We start from the raw sequence: 18602 nt of genomic DNA on the forward strand, positions 1-18602 counted from the left end.
AATATCATGACCATTTTTCCAAACTAGGATATTGTTGTATAATTTTGAAAATAAAAAATATACACCATGTTGTTTTCTGCATATTTTATTGCATTCTGCTGCTACAGTACTAGCAACAATGATCATATAAACAATATAGTTCTAAATATAAGATTTCTAGAAAATACAATGTCTGCATATATCATCCATCTTGTAACTTGCAGTAACACTACTAATAGCCCCACTTGACTCATGGGCCCTGCTTTGCTATAATATTTTCCTCTCAAATGCAACTTCAATGACCGAGTTTCACAGGCAATACAAAGCATGTATAATACCAGTATTGAGTGTTGCTATAATCCATTAAGTGTCTATAATATCTACGTGAGGTCAATATTTCATTTCAATGTGGCTATACAGACTAGGCACAGGGTAAGCTAAAAATTGTATCGGTGGGATGGAAAGATAACTATAAACATTAAATAAATTGTACAATGAAAGTTGTACCTAATAGATATACAAGATTGATAATGAAATGGTTCTTATTTCTGTATATGAATAGGTTTTCTGAAATTAATCAAAGCAATGTATTAGGATTCAATATGAATCTCAAGATTTTAAAGCAATGTAAAACCTGTTCATACACCATGAAGAGAAATGGCCAAAAATTACACGGAGGATGATGCTGCATTCAATACCTAATTGTGTTCACTACTTTCTCGTAAATCTCCAAATCTGAAAAGGGGGATATTGTAGACCTTGTGAACACAGTTATCATGAGAAGTATCGAACGAGTCTCCTGGTCACTGGAAGATATATGACTTCACAGTCATGTATGATCATTTCACTAGAATTATGATCCTCATGTAAAAATGTCCACATCTCAATTCATCTTCAAAATAACTTTGTGGCCTTTATATTAACAATAAATCATAGTTAATTTACAGTAAAAATGAAAAATTCTGTAACAATTAAATATTTAAAATAAAATTTCAATTTATACCAATATACTTAATTATTATAAACAACAAAAGTTAAAGCTATCTGGTTGAATGTCACAAATATAAATTTCAAAAGAACACAACACTTTGATAAACCAGTAAAGGAGGTTAGAAAATGGTTTTTAGCAGCATATATAAATACAAAACACTGTGCTCTTTAATTTCCATAACTGTATCATAGCATAATTCCTGGAATGGGCACAGTTTGTATCACAACCAAAATGGAATTCAAAAACTAAATTTTGGAATGCCATGATTATATTAGCGCCTGTGGTTTCAAATAAGATAAAGAATTCAAGTTATATAATTTCTATCACAGAATGCCTTGCACAACATAGTTTTAGCACAAGAAGTATAAATAATAATATATGTGACCAGCAACAATTGTTTATATTCTCTAATTAGTAATTTAACGAGACAAAGTAACCTAGTATTAATTAATAAATCACAACAAATCCCCCAAATTGATACATGCTATACTTGACAATGGGACTGTACAATGTATGTTATATAGGAATATAGAATTACTATAGTTAAACAAGGATATTTATGCCACTTCTGAGAAGATTCAAAACATTGTTTTACATTGCGTTTCCTCCACCTAATGGACTAATACGTAAAGTAAATAGTAATTGAAACTATTATAATTCAGATTCAACATCGTGTTCATAGCTACTTAGACTACATTAAAATATTGTAGACTGCTCATGTTTGAATGACTTGTCCTCAGATGTGCACAAAGATCTCTAACTAATAATAGATACAGGTATTTAAGTAATGACAAGCATTAATCTTAATAATGCTGCAAGTTACATTTGCACTTTTTTCAATATTCAAATGCAAGTTTAAAATTTACAACCTGAGCTATAATGAAGTGTACACAACTATAAATAAAATGTATATTCTGGCAGAAAGTGGTATATTGAAAATCAAGTTTATTTCATAATAAAAACCTGTTAGTGGTTTCTCTTTGATTGTTGTTTACTTTGTTGAATAAATCGTTGTATAACTATATAAGAATTGTATAACTACAAATAAGATTAACTGCTTATATACAATAACTACTAATATACAAAACAATAACAGATTTCAATCATCAACCAAACATAATAATTCTTTAACAAATAACATTTTAATCTATAACTTTGATTCAACTTGGCACTACAATGCTTCTGATATATCCTAGACCTTCTTGACTATATTAGATATATGTAATATATCAGGAACCTCTATGGTTTCTAGTTGTATATTGGAAGGGTTAAATGGGAATGTAACTGGATAAGAATATTTAGTGTCCATTAATAAAGTATTATTTGTATCATCACGTGATTTTAATTTCTCCTGAATTTTACGTATAAATGATATCGGTACTCTTTCTTCAAATTCATCAACTGGTGTATACAGATTTAATATCTTTACGATCTGAAACACAAGTAAAATGAGAAGTTAAATAACATAAGGGTATATCAATTGGTAAATAAGTATGACTGGTGTCAGGAGTAGGAGCCTAAACTAATTTAGGAGGTGTAAAGTTTTATACTTAAGTTTTACTTTACAATTTTACAATTTTTCTAAAAGATGGTAACAAATTATTCAAGAAGAATTCACAAACCTGTGCATTGGTTAATTTTGAACACATTTCACTAATACTATCTACATCTGAATCTGTTTTTCGAGCTTGTAATAACTGAGAGGCCTGGATAATAGGATCTAAAGCTGTGATTGCACCAGACTCACTCAATTTATTATCACGTAACCACTGTTCTAAATGACTTAGATTATATCTGAAAATGAAAGTAAAATAATACAATTTCAGTGCAAAACCCAAGATAAATCAAATATGAAACTCTGAAAGCATTATAGACATTTAGGCACAATAAGAATATAAGAAAAAAATTACCTGATTTGCATTCCTTTTGACCAGTTACACATATCTTTTCTTAATAATAAATTATTTAATGAACCAGCACAGATATAATAAAATACCTACAAAATAACAAGATATCATAAGTCTACTTATCTTATAAGTGTTAGAAATTCTGAGAAAGGGAACATACTGGTGAATGAGCCATTATGTCTTAACATCTCTCAATGCAGAAGCATTCCAAAGTCAAGAATTATGACCACAATGAAGTTTATGAAATAAATAAAAGATAGGCTATATAATATAACATTACCTGTCTAAATATCTGTTTACCAAGTTCAGGATCTACAGCATGTTGAGTTACTATTCTCATATAATTATTCAACTAAAAATAATAAATATAAAATCTTCTACACCCTAATTCACAGATCAAAAACATAGCATAGTGTCATCAGATTTCTTAAATGAAATAAATTTATGTTCTTGTCGCCCCTCTTTTTACTGTAAGGCCATGAGGTGTGGAATCAGGGTAATTTTTCTAGGAAAAAGCCATTAACCTACGCCTTTTAGTGTCAAAACTGGATGCTGTTTCAATGACAGCCCAACAGACTCACTCCAATTCTAATATTTTGGTCAGCTAATAAGAAATTAAATGAATAAAGTTTTCTGTCTGCCGATTAGAAGCAATAGATAAATCTTACCGATCTCATAAGTGAATCTAAAGAATAGTCATTACTATCTAGTTCTCTAGCACTACTAGATGACCGGCCCCGTAATCCAGATGGTTTACTGGCGTTTAACCCAGATATAGCTTCATGTTCTAATATGGCTGGTACTATACTGGGCTGAATTAATTCTTCCATCCTCTTTAATAAACCTTGATATATCCATACCGCTAAATCACTGAATACTTGACGATATTCAGATAAATCAAAATTACGAAGACATTGTTCATTCTGTTTGGTTGAGTTTTCAGGTTGGAATGCCTAAAAAAATAGAAATATTAATAAAATGTTGGAATATACATGGAGCAACCAAAACAATAATAAATTCAAAAGAATAAACTGTCCATAAACAAACAATAAGCTATCATAATATATAGTTAACAAATGCACAATGTGGTGAAGCATGGATAAGAATACATGTGTACATCTGCTAATATTACAAGTGCTTTGGTATGAAACAAACTTTTATAACCACAGCCCAAAAAGGACATGATAAGATAATAACCTGTATGATATGCAGTTCTTACCTTTTCACCACTGTATTGTTTTAATGTATGTAATAATCTACAAGTATTAGCTAACCATAGAGTTATTCTATCTAAATCATCATTATGTCTCTACAATAACACAATAGTTTATTAATGACATTGTTTCAATATGGATCTTAATGGTCAGTTAAGATCACCAAAGACAAGATGGCATAGTCAAGAAGTGAGATAATTCAAATATTCTTCAGTAGATACATATAACATGTCACTTTTGAAATAAAAAACTGTCAAAAAGAACCTTAAGGAAAATTATTGCCTCTGTAGAATGGGTCAAATATAAAACTCCGTCAAATTAATAAAATTAAATGGCTCATCTTTTTACTTCTCAAGAATGCAGTAAGGCTATAGTTTTTAAGCAGTACTTGCACTGATAAACTTACCTTCACAACTTTTTTAATACCATTAATTGTATTAGTTAATAAACCTCTGACTTTCTCATCATCATTAGTAAAATCTGTCTGTCTTACAATCATAAATAATATATAGGCTGGTAAACCTGGTATTAAACCAGCAGCTACTTTAGGTTTTAAATCTAAAAGATACAATCATTAACAAGCTGCTATTTTAATTCAAAATTTACAGAATTAGGAAATCCAATGGTATCATTTCAACCAATGCCTTGAGTCCCTGATCTTTAGAATAGCAACTAAGTGCTCCTCTCACTGAATCACATCAGCTAAGTGGATATTGGTATATCAATTGCACATTATCATTTACACTGAAGCATACTGTAAGTTATACACTATTGAACCTATGAGGGTATAGAGCTATCTCTCTACTGTATAATAATACTAACCAAGAACAAGATTTTTAATCAGGGTATTTTCATCATCTTTCTTTAATTCTAACATTCCCATAAAAGTTCTTTCTCTGTGTTTGACTGTAGCTAGTGAACCATTACCTTCACCATTTTCTGCTCTATCTAACTCAGCTTGAATCTCAGCAGCTATAAATACATTATTTAACTTATATATAAACTATCCATTTCACCAATAATATGGTTCTGTGGTGAAACAGTTTGTTCTTCAAAAATGATTTTTTGAAAATTGACCAGTGTAATACAGAAAGTGTATCAAATATAGTCATTACTGTGGAATAATTCTAGATAGGTAAACATAATGTAACTTACTAACGTAACCAATGTAATAGTCAAATTTTATTATTATTTTACAGTATCAAAGTTACAAGAAATACCTATAGCAATGCAATTTACTTACTGCAATTTGAAATAATATTCAATTTTAACAGAAGGAATTCTACCTTTCATCATGGAATCAAAAAAAAATTGGTACATTCTCAAGTGCTCAAAGTTTAGGAGACAAAAATTCATGGAATTACAAAAAAAAATTGTCTAAACTAGTCCTACGCTAAAAAAATATCAACGAAAAAAATCTCTTGGTGGTAAGTTACCACTAGTGACGTATATATTATTTCATGCCGTTTGAAAACTAAAGAGTGAAATGACGACATCAAAGGAACCTCTAATCTTACCAGTTGTAGGACTTAATGAACAGGTAGAGTCAAATGTTAATGAATGCTGCAGAGTTCCTAGTAGCACAATTTAAAATAAGAATATGTATTGACTTTCATGAATGATGATTTTGTTAAGTTAACATATTGAGGTGAGATTTCAATAGCTTGTACTCTTAACAGATAATTTATTAACATAAGGGGTCCCCCGCAAATTATGTAATTTTCATTTCATATATGGGACAAGTTCTCTAGTTCCACAGCAACAATATGTCTTTTCTCACAAAGTTTGGGCAGTATTCATTTCTTCACATATTTTGATGAAAAAAACATAAATATCAATTTTGTAATCACTTTCAAAGGTAGAAGCTCTCGGAAGCACTGGCCAGGAATTTTGTGTTAGGAGCAACAATGAACCAACTCTAAATGAATTGATGATTTAAATGACTATGTCTTACCTTCACCGGCTCGTAATTTCTTGGAATAAACCTTTAACACTTTCTTTAATTTACGTATCTGTTGAGTTTGATCATCTATCATTTCTCGTAGATCCTAAAATATTAACATCAATTAATTAAACCCTTACACATAAATAAATTTAATCATAAATATCATGGAAATTCCATTTATAATTTCATATGCAACAAAATTTATGCCTTTAACAATTTCAATCTAGTGCACATGAAATTTGCATTGGTTGACTTGATATTTTATAGAAGATCTAAGTGGACACATAATAATATTGACATTAAACTTACCAAGTTTTCAGAGGTCAATCTGGTGATTTCATGTTGCATAGTAGCTTCAATCTTAGCTTCTGGTCCCAATGATAGATTCTGAAATGGGACAAAAAAGAAATAAGACATTATATTTTAAACAGAAAAGGATGGTTGATATTTTAAATTGTATTATATTCATGCAGTAAGCCCAGAATTCAAATTGGAACATGTATTTCAAAAATAATTTTTAGTCATCAAGAACTGTTACCAAAAGATTCAATTTATCCCTTTTAACGTTGATTGAGACGGATAAATGAATGTTATTTTGCAACCATATTCACCAACATTCATATTACTCAAATCTTAAACATTGGCTAACATTAAAACACATGCAGAAACTGAGAATTTAAACTAAAACTGGAAATAATTGCAAGTTATCAAAACAATAGACCCACCACCAATAACAGCACAAAAATAATTTTAATATATTAAAAAACATTACTCTCCAGAAATATTCAACCTTATGGATAAACTTCTTTTTTGGGGGGTAAACTTGCATAAAATTAGAACTTAACAAAACTTTACAATCTTTACAAAGTTTGCTATAATAGGCATTATGCCACTTTTTCTATAGAAATCATTACAAGACATGCATACATTTGACAGTTTGATTTAAAGACGGCCAATGCCAACTATTTTCGAGAGCGTAACTCTTAGTAATGTCTTGTAAAACGTGTTATTTTGCTTGACAATCCTGTATGAAACAGGGATAATGAATGAAACGATAATGGTTTCAAACAGTGATTTAATGATAATGAAACAGAAAATGAATCATGCTAAAGAATCTGAGTTTACATACTACTGTTACATCATTTAACTGATGGTAGGAAAGAATAGAAAACAATTTTGAAAATTATTTGAAAGTCATTTTGATCTACAGATACCATAGAAGATCAGAAGAGAAGAAAAGTTCACAGTAATTATAAGAGCCCATCCTAATTAGCTAGTGTTAATCCAGCCTATATTTAACCATGGAATTCTAAGATTAAAGTTTCAGAAAAAAACAAATTAAACAGAGATCTAAAAGTTCAGAATAGAAATTTGTCAACATGGACTAATAAGGCAAAGTTCTCACCTGGCCAATGAGTTTCTGTTGTCTCTCATTGTCTTTCTTTAATTCCTTTATTTCCTTCCTTAATTCATCCTGTATTCTCTTGGCATCTTTCTCTGTCTTGTCTAATTGTGACTGTAATAATCTAGAATTAAAATAAAAATACAATATAATAATCCTATGAAAAAAAAACCCCAAAGCCTTTTTCCAAGGTAAAAGATCAAGAACCTTACAGTATGGACCTAGAACAGGTAAAATTACAAATATACCATTGCTGGATATTCTATTTATTGTTTTTTTTCAGATAATTTATTAAGGATATTCATACCAAGACAGGTACTATTAACATCATGAATGAGCAATATCATTAGTTTTGAGAGTCAAAACACTTTAAAATGAAACTACAAGAAAAATATGATGGGTTAAGTAAATGAATATACATGTATATAGAGCTCTATGTGCATAGTGTCCATAATATGTTTCAGGTTTTGTTTTAATATTTTTATATCACTCTACAATTGATGTATTGATGACTGAAAATATTGTTATTTTGGATATTGGTCACTGTTTGTTTTAAAAACTATAATTTGAACAGATTAATTTGGCCAAAAATGCAAATATTTGAGCTGAAACCATTTCCACTAAGTATAGTTAGTTAACAGAATCAGAAACTTATAGAATTATATATCATATATTACTTTCACAGTAAGAAAAATAACAACCCACAAAAAAATCAACAAGTTGGCATAACATTACATAAAATTATATACAACCTCATAGAAAAAGCACATTAGTGCTAATATTACACCTAGTAAATGGAGACTAGTCAGTAATATTGGTTGAAATAGTTAAAGGAAGTAGTAAGATTACTGAAGTATTACTGGTTATTTATTTGTAGCATTCCTTCAGTAACTACTAGTATTTTAATCACTAAACATATTAACTATACCTGTTATTTCTACTATTATTACTATTTGATTTTACTCCTACAATAATTTGGCTACCATTTTAGGTTCAAAGACAACTCATGTACAATATAAAGATCTATAACGCTGTTTTGAATAAGTGCTCAAAATTAATTACAGATTATGCATACTCTTTTTGTTAGGAAGTTCAGGATATTTATCAATTCACCAAAACCAACATGACAAATAAACGTAGCAAGACACTACCTTCAGTGATGTAGTTACAACCCTCCCTGATTATTCCTACCTATACTTTATACTTCAATATATCAATATGAATGAGATAAACCTCAACATCTTTTACATCAGTCATTGATATAGTCTGCTAGGATTTTTTATTATTAAAGAATCTTAAACCAAATTTGATATCAATGAAATCTTCACTCCAAGTATTTTCTCAGACTAAAACTGATCAAAACAATACACATTCAACACTAATAGGATTATCAAATTACCCAAAAACAATTACCATTAAATTCTGTCCTGTCAAAGGGACTGTTTAACTAATAATGGCCTGAGAAATGAGAATGAAAATAAATCGTGTCCAAACATTAACTATGATTTAACAGTAGAGTAAGATATTTAACATATTTAAAGACCAATACAGAGATATATAGGTAGGATATATCAAAATGATGTCAAGATTCTCACTATGTTTAAAAGTAAATAGTATCATGTTGATCAAACCTGACCATCTGAATAGTCTACTAGATTACTAACATAGTCCATCATTTAATTTTAATACTTATATCATAACCAACAATATTTTATGTCTATCAATATTTTAACCTATATCCATTTTCAAAATGATTATTGAAAACTATTTTGTTACATATTATATTATTAAATCACTTTTCAATCATTCAAAGAAACAAACAAACAACCAACCAACCATATTTTACAAGGATAACAATTTCTCAACCAAAACTCTTGGTATTTATCTTTCCTGGACTATGCAAACCCATTTACAGCTGCTTTTTTAGAAGACTTATTCAAAGTTTCACACGCCAACAAAAACTAGAACCCACGACCACGATTTGTTTCACCAGGCACTACAGTAGTCTAACCGATTGGGCTTCAGTTAATCAAATTTTAACAAGAAATAGAAACACATGTTAAAATAGAATGAAAGAAATCAAACCTGGTCATATTGCAATGTTCACTAATAATCATATCTAAAACTCCCACTGTCTCTTACAGTATCCTAGAGAGTTACTGACACTTAGACACAACAATTTCACATCAAATCTTTTAAATGGTGTTTAAAAGTAATTAAAGGTGAATTTAACCATTGAACTATTTTAATGTATGTTAATAATATTTGATTGAACTAGACTGTATCATATAGGTCAGTAGAAGCTGATCTCATCTGGGTTAATGGCTCAGTAGTCAAATCATTGCCAGTGATGTTTGAATATTAACAACTCAGGTGTTAAAATGGTTAGATTTAATCAGATTTAACAGAAACTAGTGATAAAAATATTGTTTTTGATGATAATAATATAGCCTTGAGTTATCACATCAGTCTACAGGCTAAAATATAATATTAATGTAAAATCACTGGCTATTGCTTATGGTCAAACTGACACTAAATTAATGACAAAGCTAATAGAAACAATCAATGAGCTCTGGATTTTAAACAAGAAGATGGTTGACTATTACTATATTATGTATACTATGTATATTTGTTGAAACATCAGAAGTAGCTTACCATAACATTGTGATCTGTTATTTCATCTTATCATATTGTCTTAGTTTATGAATTATCATTTGTTAAAGATGATTGAGGGTTTTCTTACTGTAATAGTTTAATAGCTTATGGAAGGCTGATTTTCTGTGAAAATGATCCTATTTTCATCAACTCAAAGACAATCTAAGACCTTCAGTGTTATTTTGAAGTTGATTCCAATTGATACAAAAACAATGGCAAAAATGTGATTCAGAAAATATTGTGGTCAGATAGCAGTATGATTGGTGGTTATCTTTCATAAAACAAGCATTTCAGCAGACCAGTTGATCATCATCATAATATATTAATGTACCTCCCTATTCAACATTCAGCTGCTTTGATCTCATATAAGACAGATTAAAGTCTATTAATGAATGAACATCTCACAAAAGTGAGTTTTGGCTTGAGTTTTAATCTCACAAACTTCTCAATTAAAACAATGTAAATTCTGGTGAATACATTTAACTGGTTTACCTTGTTTTATTTGGGTGGTTCACAGTATTAAGATTAATCAACAGACAAGTGAACACCCTTAATTAGCCTCTAGATCTAAAAACCTGTCTTTATGGTCCACAATTTTGTTGTTTTACTTCTATTGTCTTCTTAATACATTATTCACTTCAGAAGAAATAGAATGAACGTCAAGACGAGACTGACTCGTGAATGAATATCTGAAATTCAAGTATACCAGAGAAATCAGGGTCAGGTAAAACTGGCAAGTTGATATTTTTCACACAAAATAATTAGATGAAGCAGTTTTGTCTTTTTGTGTACTTTGCTTGTGTCGAAAGTTTAAAATTGTTATAATATTATGAATATTATGAATAATGATTTTACCTGTAGAAATATTAATGAGGTTTTGTCAATAAATTTAGTCCATTAAGGCCGTAATGAAAGAAATCAAAGAAGAAAAAAGAAAAGTAAGATGCAAAAAATCTTCAAAACATATCTAGATGATTGATATGGCCTTCAGCATTCCATTATAACTATGATAAATATTAGGGTCATTAAGTTTAACAAATTGACAAAGAAAAAATTCAAACCAGATTCAAGAGTTTATAATGACTTTACTTTTGCCCTTAATAATACATCTCATTCTATATACATGTATATATACTTCACCAAATTTCTTTATAATTCATTGTATATCAAAGGCCCATTATTGAAACTTTTAGGGTTTGTTGACTTTCTTATAAAGTTCATAACATTTTATCATATACCAGTCTCTATTCATTGTGTGTCTATATTTAATAATGAAAAATTTCATAATCTAGGGGCAAATACAGTTAAATATAAGCTTTCAGAAACAATAATTTATCTATAGCTCTTCAACTAGTCTGAAATTTACTCATTCCTACTTCATTTATTCAAGCTCTTGTCCTTAATTTTTCAAGTTCTTGGAACAGATATGAAAGTTTCAGACTCTTCTGTAAGTTCTAATTGACATTCTGTTGCTTCAAATAAATTCAGACCTAACCATGTATTATGTGAATGAATGAATTACCTATAGATTGAAAACTTAGAGAACAGTAAGTAAATAGTATAGATATTTACTATTTCAATACATAAGAAAAACTATAATTTTCAATGAATTAATTATTTCTTTTCATGTATTTATACTTTTTATATAAAGCATAGATATATGTATATATATATATTAAATATTCAATTATATTATATTGAACATAGGACAAAGATATTGCAATGAAATCAACACAATCAATGTCAATTCAATGTCTGTATTGAAATACCAATTTAGATTGTAAATGTAAGAAAAATGCACATATAACTGCCTTGTATAGATGTTTAGGAGCTGCTATCTGACAGGACAAACCCACAATCCTTCACCAGAATGCAGTGTAAAGTTGCTTTTCATTAGGTGGGAGCAGTTCGGCTTAGTAGAGGGCTATAGAATTGTCATGAGGGTCTCTTAGCACCAAGCTGACAGTAAAAACATCACTGTGTGCAAACCTGTTGCTTTGAATATATGTCCATCTTGCCAAATGAAATAAACTTGTCAAGGTCCTGTGTTATATATGTTATATATATCACTGTCATAATTAAAAACATAAGAAAATGACAGGTATAGTAATAATGTTAATTAAATCTTCCTGGGGCTTGTTTCCTCTATCACTAACATCTTAACCTAACTTTATCTTAACTTCTACTATCTTTGATCAGCTGCAAGCATTGCATAAGTTTTAACATTTTTACGATTATAAATATGATTTATAAAGTACATAATAAAAAAGATTAAAATTTCATTTTTTTACAGAAAAATTCAGACAGTTTGCAAATAGGTAGAAGAAGTGTATAGCTCATGGGAACATGAAAAATCTAAAAGACCACGGACACACCTTAAATACAGCACAATGACAGGACTGCTTGAAAATACAATTAACCATCATCTTGCCAGAGGTTTAACTACAATAGTTTAAAATTTCAAGAACCTCAAGATTGACATTTACTATCAGTTCAATTAATAAAGAGTTCATAACCTACAAGACAAGACAATGTTTGTCTAAATTTCAACATCTTATTGACATTTTTGGATTTGTTTACAATAATTGTAAATATAGGACAAGTTCAAAGCATTAGAAACACTAATTTATCAGAAGATTTTCTGGTCACAAAAAGTTCACATTCTTGAGTCTTGTAAGATGCTCATTAGCCTTTGTAAAAAGAGAAATCTTCTCAATTATGTAGATTTAGCTAAAGAAAAAAATTTTCATCACAGCATATTTCTCAAAATACTGTCACAAAATTATAACTTATCAAACGGTTTAACTTTATTTAATGTCTACCAATTCAAGCTTATCTTACAGTCAAATTTGATGTCTTTTTGATGGTTTAATGTCCTTTAATTAAAATTTAGTAGACAAGTTTTATTTAATGATGTAAATTTGTTTTTACTGCCAGAACATCAGAAAGCAATTATTGCTCTAAAGCGATACAGAAATCTGTTAACTGCAAAATAATATAACGATACTGTGATTCTTGATTTAATTGAAATGAAATGGAGTTTTCTACACCTGTATTGGCTAATGATGACAATCAAGCCATAAAGTGTACAGAGAATGCAAATGATAAATTTGCCAGGACAGAAGAAAAAGCCATCTCTTTTCCACTTCCAACTGTGGAGGGATCTTAACTTGCACCACCTGCTTCACACAGTACCTCTGTTCATTGTCTGATCAAATTGATCAAATGGAAATATCGTCTGCCAGAAAACACTTACCCTTGAGGATATGATCCTGTATCATTTCCACTATCAGAATATTTCTCTCCTGTAATACACCCATAACATTGACACTGAGAGCCCCATGATCTGTGTCCAAATCCCTCGAAATATTCCGGAGGATCTAAACTAGAGGAACTGGTACGATGAGTTTTAAACCATTGTTTATCTATATTACCAGGGGAGGGCATTGATTCACCGTGATCTTCATGATCTGTATCATGAGAGAATGATATATCTATACTGCTATCAAATATACTGGATTTAGATGTAAAATCCAGTGATTTCCAATGATACGGGTGAACAATGTGTCTACTTGGAAATATTCGAGATTCTGAACGCACTCTTGGGATTTCACTTTTACTTGGTTCAAATAAGTTCACACTACTTGAATTCTGTTCTAATTTACGATGCAAGTTTTCACCAGAACCAGAAGTAATTTCAGGATTAGATTCTGTAATAGATGTAGTTTCAGTCACATTGGAATCCTGATGATCCAAATGAAGATTGTCAGGGAACAATGAAGGATCATCAGAATCAATGGAACATCCAGATATATTATACATATCTTTATTAATAGATGACATCCCCGAGGAATAGTTTGTATTGATTGGAACATCCTCAGAACCTTTATTACCTGGTTCTTGGACATCATTAGTGCTTCCATGCAACTCCTCAGCTACGGTTGGTTGGTCTTGTACCTTGGTTTGTTCTGGGTGGTCCAAAGAACCAGGTGTATCACAGATAGTTTCCTTTCTGTCTGAAGGCAATTGTTCAGATTTTGTAACATCATTTGGTATTTCAGGTTCCATACTTAGCTCTGGATGATCCTCTGATGAATTTTTCTTCATGCTTGGCTCTGAATGATTCACAGATTCTGTTGTATCACAATTAATTTGTTTTGATTTGGTCATTTCATTATTACACTGATCAACATACACTTTACTATTGTCTGATTCTAATTCCTCACTCTCAGACACACTGGGTAATCTCCCTTGTCTTATTAATGGCTTATCAAATGTTGAATTCAACTCTATTGCACTAGGTTTGTCCTGCACCTTGGGACTTTGCTCATCTCCGTTTGAATCCATTTCTTCATCATCATCAAAAGACAGTCTGTAGTTCTGACTTGAAAGATTAACAGACGCCATTTTTGAAGATATCTGCTGCTCAAATAGTGAATCTGCTACTTCCATTTTAGTTTGGTTTTGAATCTGCAATGTCTGTATAATTAGCTAACACTATGTGTGGTCTCGTTGGATAACATTTTCACTTTTGAAAAAATCAAATGGTCACTGATGACTACAGTGAACAAGAACAAACCTATTTTGAGTCTTTGTTGACAAAACTGAAATAGTTAAACTAAAGTCCAGACATGGCACACTACCTAGAGCTAATATATCTCAACACATAATTGTTTACACTTCTTATAAAGCTAGTCAACATCAAAACTAGGATCCCTTACTCTCTTGTCATTTTCTGTTATGATAAACTCATTTTTTAAATTTATTCAAACATATTTCAATAACCAAATACAAATTTTGTCAATCACTGCACTAAGTTATGTCAACTATTTCCTAAATAATTTATACTGATGTTATCTTTTCCGATCTCCAGGTCATTTAACTTTAAAAATAATGTTTTATAACACAGCAGATATTCCTTATAAAGATTTTCAGCGAATATTTTTGCCGAAGGTAAACTTCACCTCGACTGTTACAGATGTGAATGAAGTATTTTAAACTGTTTGGTAAATTATGTTGAGTTCAAACTGAGTTGACAAATCACAATGTTCATTGTGTCCAAAACAACCAGATTTTTTCACAAACACACATTAAAACCTCCATACTTCTTTTTTTTATAGAATTTTCACAAAGTTAAAACTACGTCATATTTGAGATGAGTGTTTCATTGAGGACTTCTGATGCTTTTCAACAAAGTCTTATGTCTACACCAACACAAATGGTTCAATAAAGACTGGTATGTTTGACTAACTCACTACTCTGTCTCGTCCTTTAACTACAGAGATAAGAGTTGTACCTCAACTTCCGCTAGTCAACAATCAACAAATTTTACTTGTGTTACTAATCTATAGCCAACCAACATACTGTCACCAATTTTAACAACATTTTCACATACTTCAAACAACAGATGGGTCACATATTCTTATTATGAGTCTACCAAACCAATCATTGGGGCATGTCCTTCTACTCGTACAAGTTCCGCACTAGTAACTATCTATAAGTAAAATACTATACAGTGGAGGTTCTCAGGTAAACACACAGTCTAATCTAGTCTCTATTGTAAAGATAAGTAATGAACACACCCTATATACAGGCCAGTTTTCAGGTATCTTTAGTCAGGTAAACTGGTCGATTTACTGTTATTCTTCCTTAACATTACCTTGTAAAGTACATTTAAAAATAGCCTCAATTTTAAAATTTCCTATTCAACACCAGCTGATTGAAAAGGGAATTTAGGAGACATGTTTCTACAGATATATTTTAGGTATTTGCCAATTACTTTTATCATTTCACTGTGAATATATATCTCTCCTCAGTTGTCACAAAAAGAATTGCATTTACATGGCAGACGACAGTTCCAAATATTGCAGATGTCACATTTTAACTCAACTTTAATGTTTATCACAACCATACTGCTAGTTAAACTTGAATGTGGTCATTTTACACTATTATAAATTTGAAATATTCTATGCATAACAGCATAGCATTTTTATCCAAACTTAAAATTGTAATTAAACCAACACTTGTAGCACAGAATAAATCACAGCTTTTCTGTAAACTTTACATTAGTGATAATATTTTTAATGAATACATCACAATATCCAAACTAATCAGTTGACAGTTTGGGGGAAAGATAAGTTACAACAGCTGTTATTAAATATTGCTCTAGTTATTTATATTAATGACTAATTTCCAGCATAATCTTCCATAGAATAATTCTAATATGCATAATATCATATATGAAGATCATAGATATACAGTACAAATTAACTGTTTATTTAATAATTTAGGCTGATTTGAACATTTAATCATTCTAGTTTATAGTCAAACATTGGCATTTCACAATGATTTATATTTATGTACTTTTCTATGAGAATTTATTATAATTCCACATCAACAGGTGAACACTGCTTACAAGACTGTTTCCAAAGTCAATCTTCAATCTATTTGCTTTAAGCTCTCAATTCAAAGTCCAAAAAGCTTAATGAGTTTGATCCCCATTTCAACAAATACTGTGTCATGACAGGGCAGGTTGTGCTAATACTTCCAGACCACCTGTTGTCACTCTGTTACTAGGTTTAACAATTGAGCATCTTTCAGAAAATTCACATGGCTATTATTTGAATCCCTATATTGTTGCAAATACTTGCTACATAATTAAACATTTATATTGTTGCCTTATATGATACACATTACTAGATAGCACATAGAAATAATATCCAGGCTGACATGATAATTATAATAGAGGATTATTTAACACAATGACTGACACATATCTCTCATACCATCCATGCATGAATGTGACCCAATATACTGGGACTGGTACATTATTCTTTGCAGAGACTTTACAATGATCTCATGTTCTGTTGAGGTGCTAATTAGGGAATTCTCTGGAATCAATTGAGAACTCTTCCAAAATCTTATAAACTACTCAAGAACAGATTAGGCCCTTATTATGGATTGGACTCTCCTGATTGAGAAATGGGTTGGTGATACCACTGAAACTATCACAACAATTTTTTGCTAACCTAAAACAGAACTAACCCAAATTTTGTTCGCACTTGACGTTACTATGTAATCTATATAATAAATAGTACAGGGCATCTGCTGCAGTCATTATTTTGTCTTGAATCCATGTCAAATTATAATAAGGGAGGACCATGATGAAGCCATTGGTACAAAAATAGCTTGGTTCATCTAAAAAATCTAACATTTGTAACCACTTGATGTCTACCTTTATCAATATAATGGTGATAATTTATTCTACCTGACAATCTCTCTTTAAACCCCATTATAGATTACATGCTAATTTGCCTTTTAATTAAACCATGATGTCACATGTCAATATTACTTCTACTAGATTAGAGATTACAAAACAAGTACAACAATATGTCAAAGATGAATTGACCGATTTGACAAATCAAGTACAGATGTTAATCTGACTTTAACTGTAATTGTCAAATCATGTAAAAACATAGTGTGATTGTTCATAAACATTGTGAACTTAGCAAAGGGAGCGGATCTGTCAGATTAGGCCACTTAAGGAAATTTGGGAAATAAGGACATCTCACATCCATGTGTTCCAAGTATTGTGATTGGTGACATTTTGAAGCTCTCTATGATAAAATCTCAACAGCATGTGAAACTCTATGTCGCCTTATAACATAATAGTGATATTGTTTATCAGACATGAATTTGGTCTGATACACTGTATATCTAACATACTTCCTTATAAATATCAGTAGGCAGACCTTTGACACATTAATAATCTCTGAAAGAGTAAGACTATCCTATATGTTACGCATTATAGTTTTCAATTTCTAATTTTTTTGCTACACCTGTAACATGATGCAGTGAGTGTGAGTCACAAATATTGATATACAAACTCTTTTTCTTGTATATAAAATTAATGTGTTATGATGAACAATTAATTTTTACAGGCAACATGTTTAAAAGTGATGATCCCTCAAACATTGGGTCTTCTCTTAAGGAAGTTTTAGAGACCCTCAAAATGTACATCATTAATACTTTATGTAAACTGCTGTAAATGTATGATCAGGATAAATTTGTATATCGTATGTATATTCTTTGTAGAAATATATGACCCTATATATGTAAACTGAGTGTAATTGTATATAAATGTAAATGACTAGGTATGATTGAACATAATACATTTACTGGTGAAGAAAGTATGATAAAAACAATATATGATAAAGATAATGATATGATATAGTATGCTTAGTTTTGTGTGATAATAAAGTATTGTAAGAACTATGTACAATAGTATTTGGAATTCAGCATAGTTGTTATTTTAAATGTAACTGTTCATATCCATATATTTGAATAGTAAGACTGTTACTACATCTTTCTGTATTTGTTGGAATTGCTACGTGAACCTCAGAATTTCATTCATTACAGAAGTATATTGTGATATTGTGTATTTTGTCGAGTTTGTTGATCTGACTATGTTTGTAAATGGATGATTGTAAATGCAAAATCCAGTAATAAA

At 30.3% G+C, this 18602-nt stretch overlaps 1 protein-coding gene across 1 annotated transcript in view; it reads right to left on the reverse strand.

Moving 5' to 3' along the window:
• Positions 1 to 2162: 2162 nt before the first annotated feature.
• Positions 2163 to 18602, reverse strand: part of LOTGIDRAFT_122399 (hypothetical protein) — a gene marked incomplete at both ends in the record, with an annotated part of 33965 nt that continues 17525 nt past the window's right edge. The window contains 11 exons of the mRNA XM_009059980.1: positions 2163 to 2402; positions 2593 to 2764; positions 2881 to 2966; positions 3158 to 3229; positions 3546 to 3830; positions 4097 to 4186; positions 4498 to 4649; positions 4914 to 5048; positions 6046 to 6139; positions 6319 to 6423; positions 7442 to 7562. Coding sequence (XP_009058228.1) covers positions 2163 to 2402; positions 2593 to 2764; positions 2881 to 2966; positions 3158 to 3229; positions 3546 to 3830; positions 4097 to 4186; positions 4498 to 4649; positions 4914 to 5048; positions 6046 to 6139; positions 6319 to 6423; positions 7442 to 7562 — 1552 coding nt within the window. The remainder of the gene's footprint in view (positions 2403 to 2592; positions 2765 to 2880; positions 2967 to 3157; positions 3230 to 3545; positions 3831 to 4096; positions 4187 to 4497; positions 4650 to 4913; positions 5049 to 6045; positions 6140 to 6318; positions 6424 to 7441; positions 7563 to 18602) is intronic.

Source organism: Lottia gigantea (assembly GCF_000327385.1).
Source record: "Lottia gigantea unplaced genomic scaffold LOTGIsca_40, whole genome shotgun sequence".
Lineage (NCBI taxonomy): Eukaryota > Metazoa > Mollusca > Gastropoda > Lottiidae > Lottia > Lottia gigantea.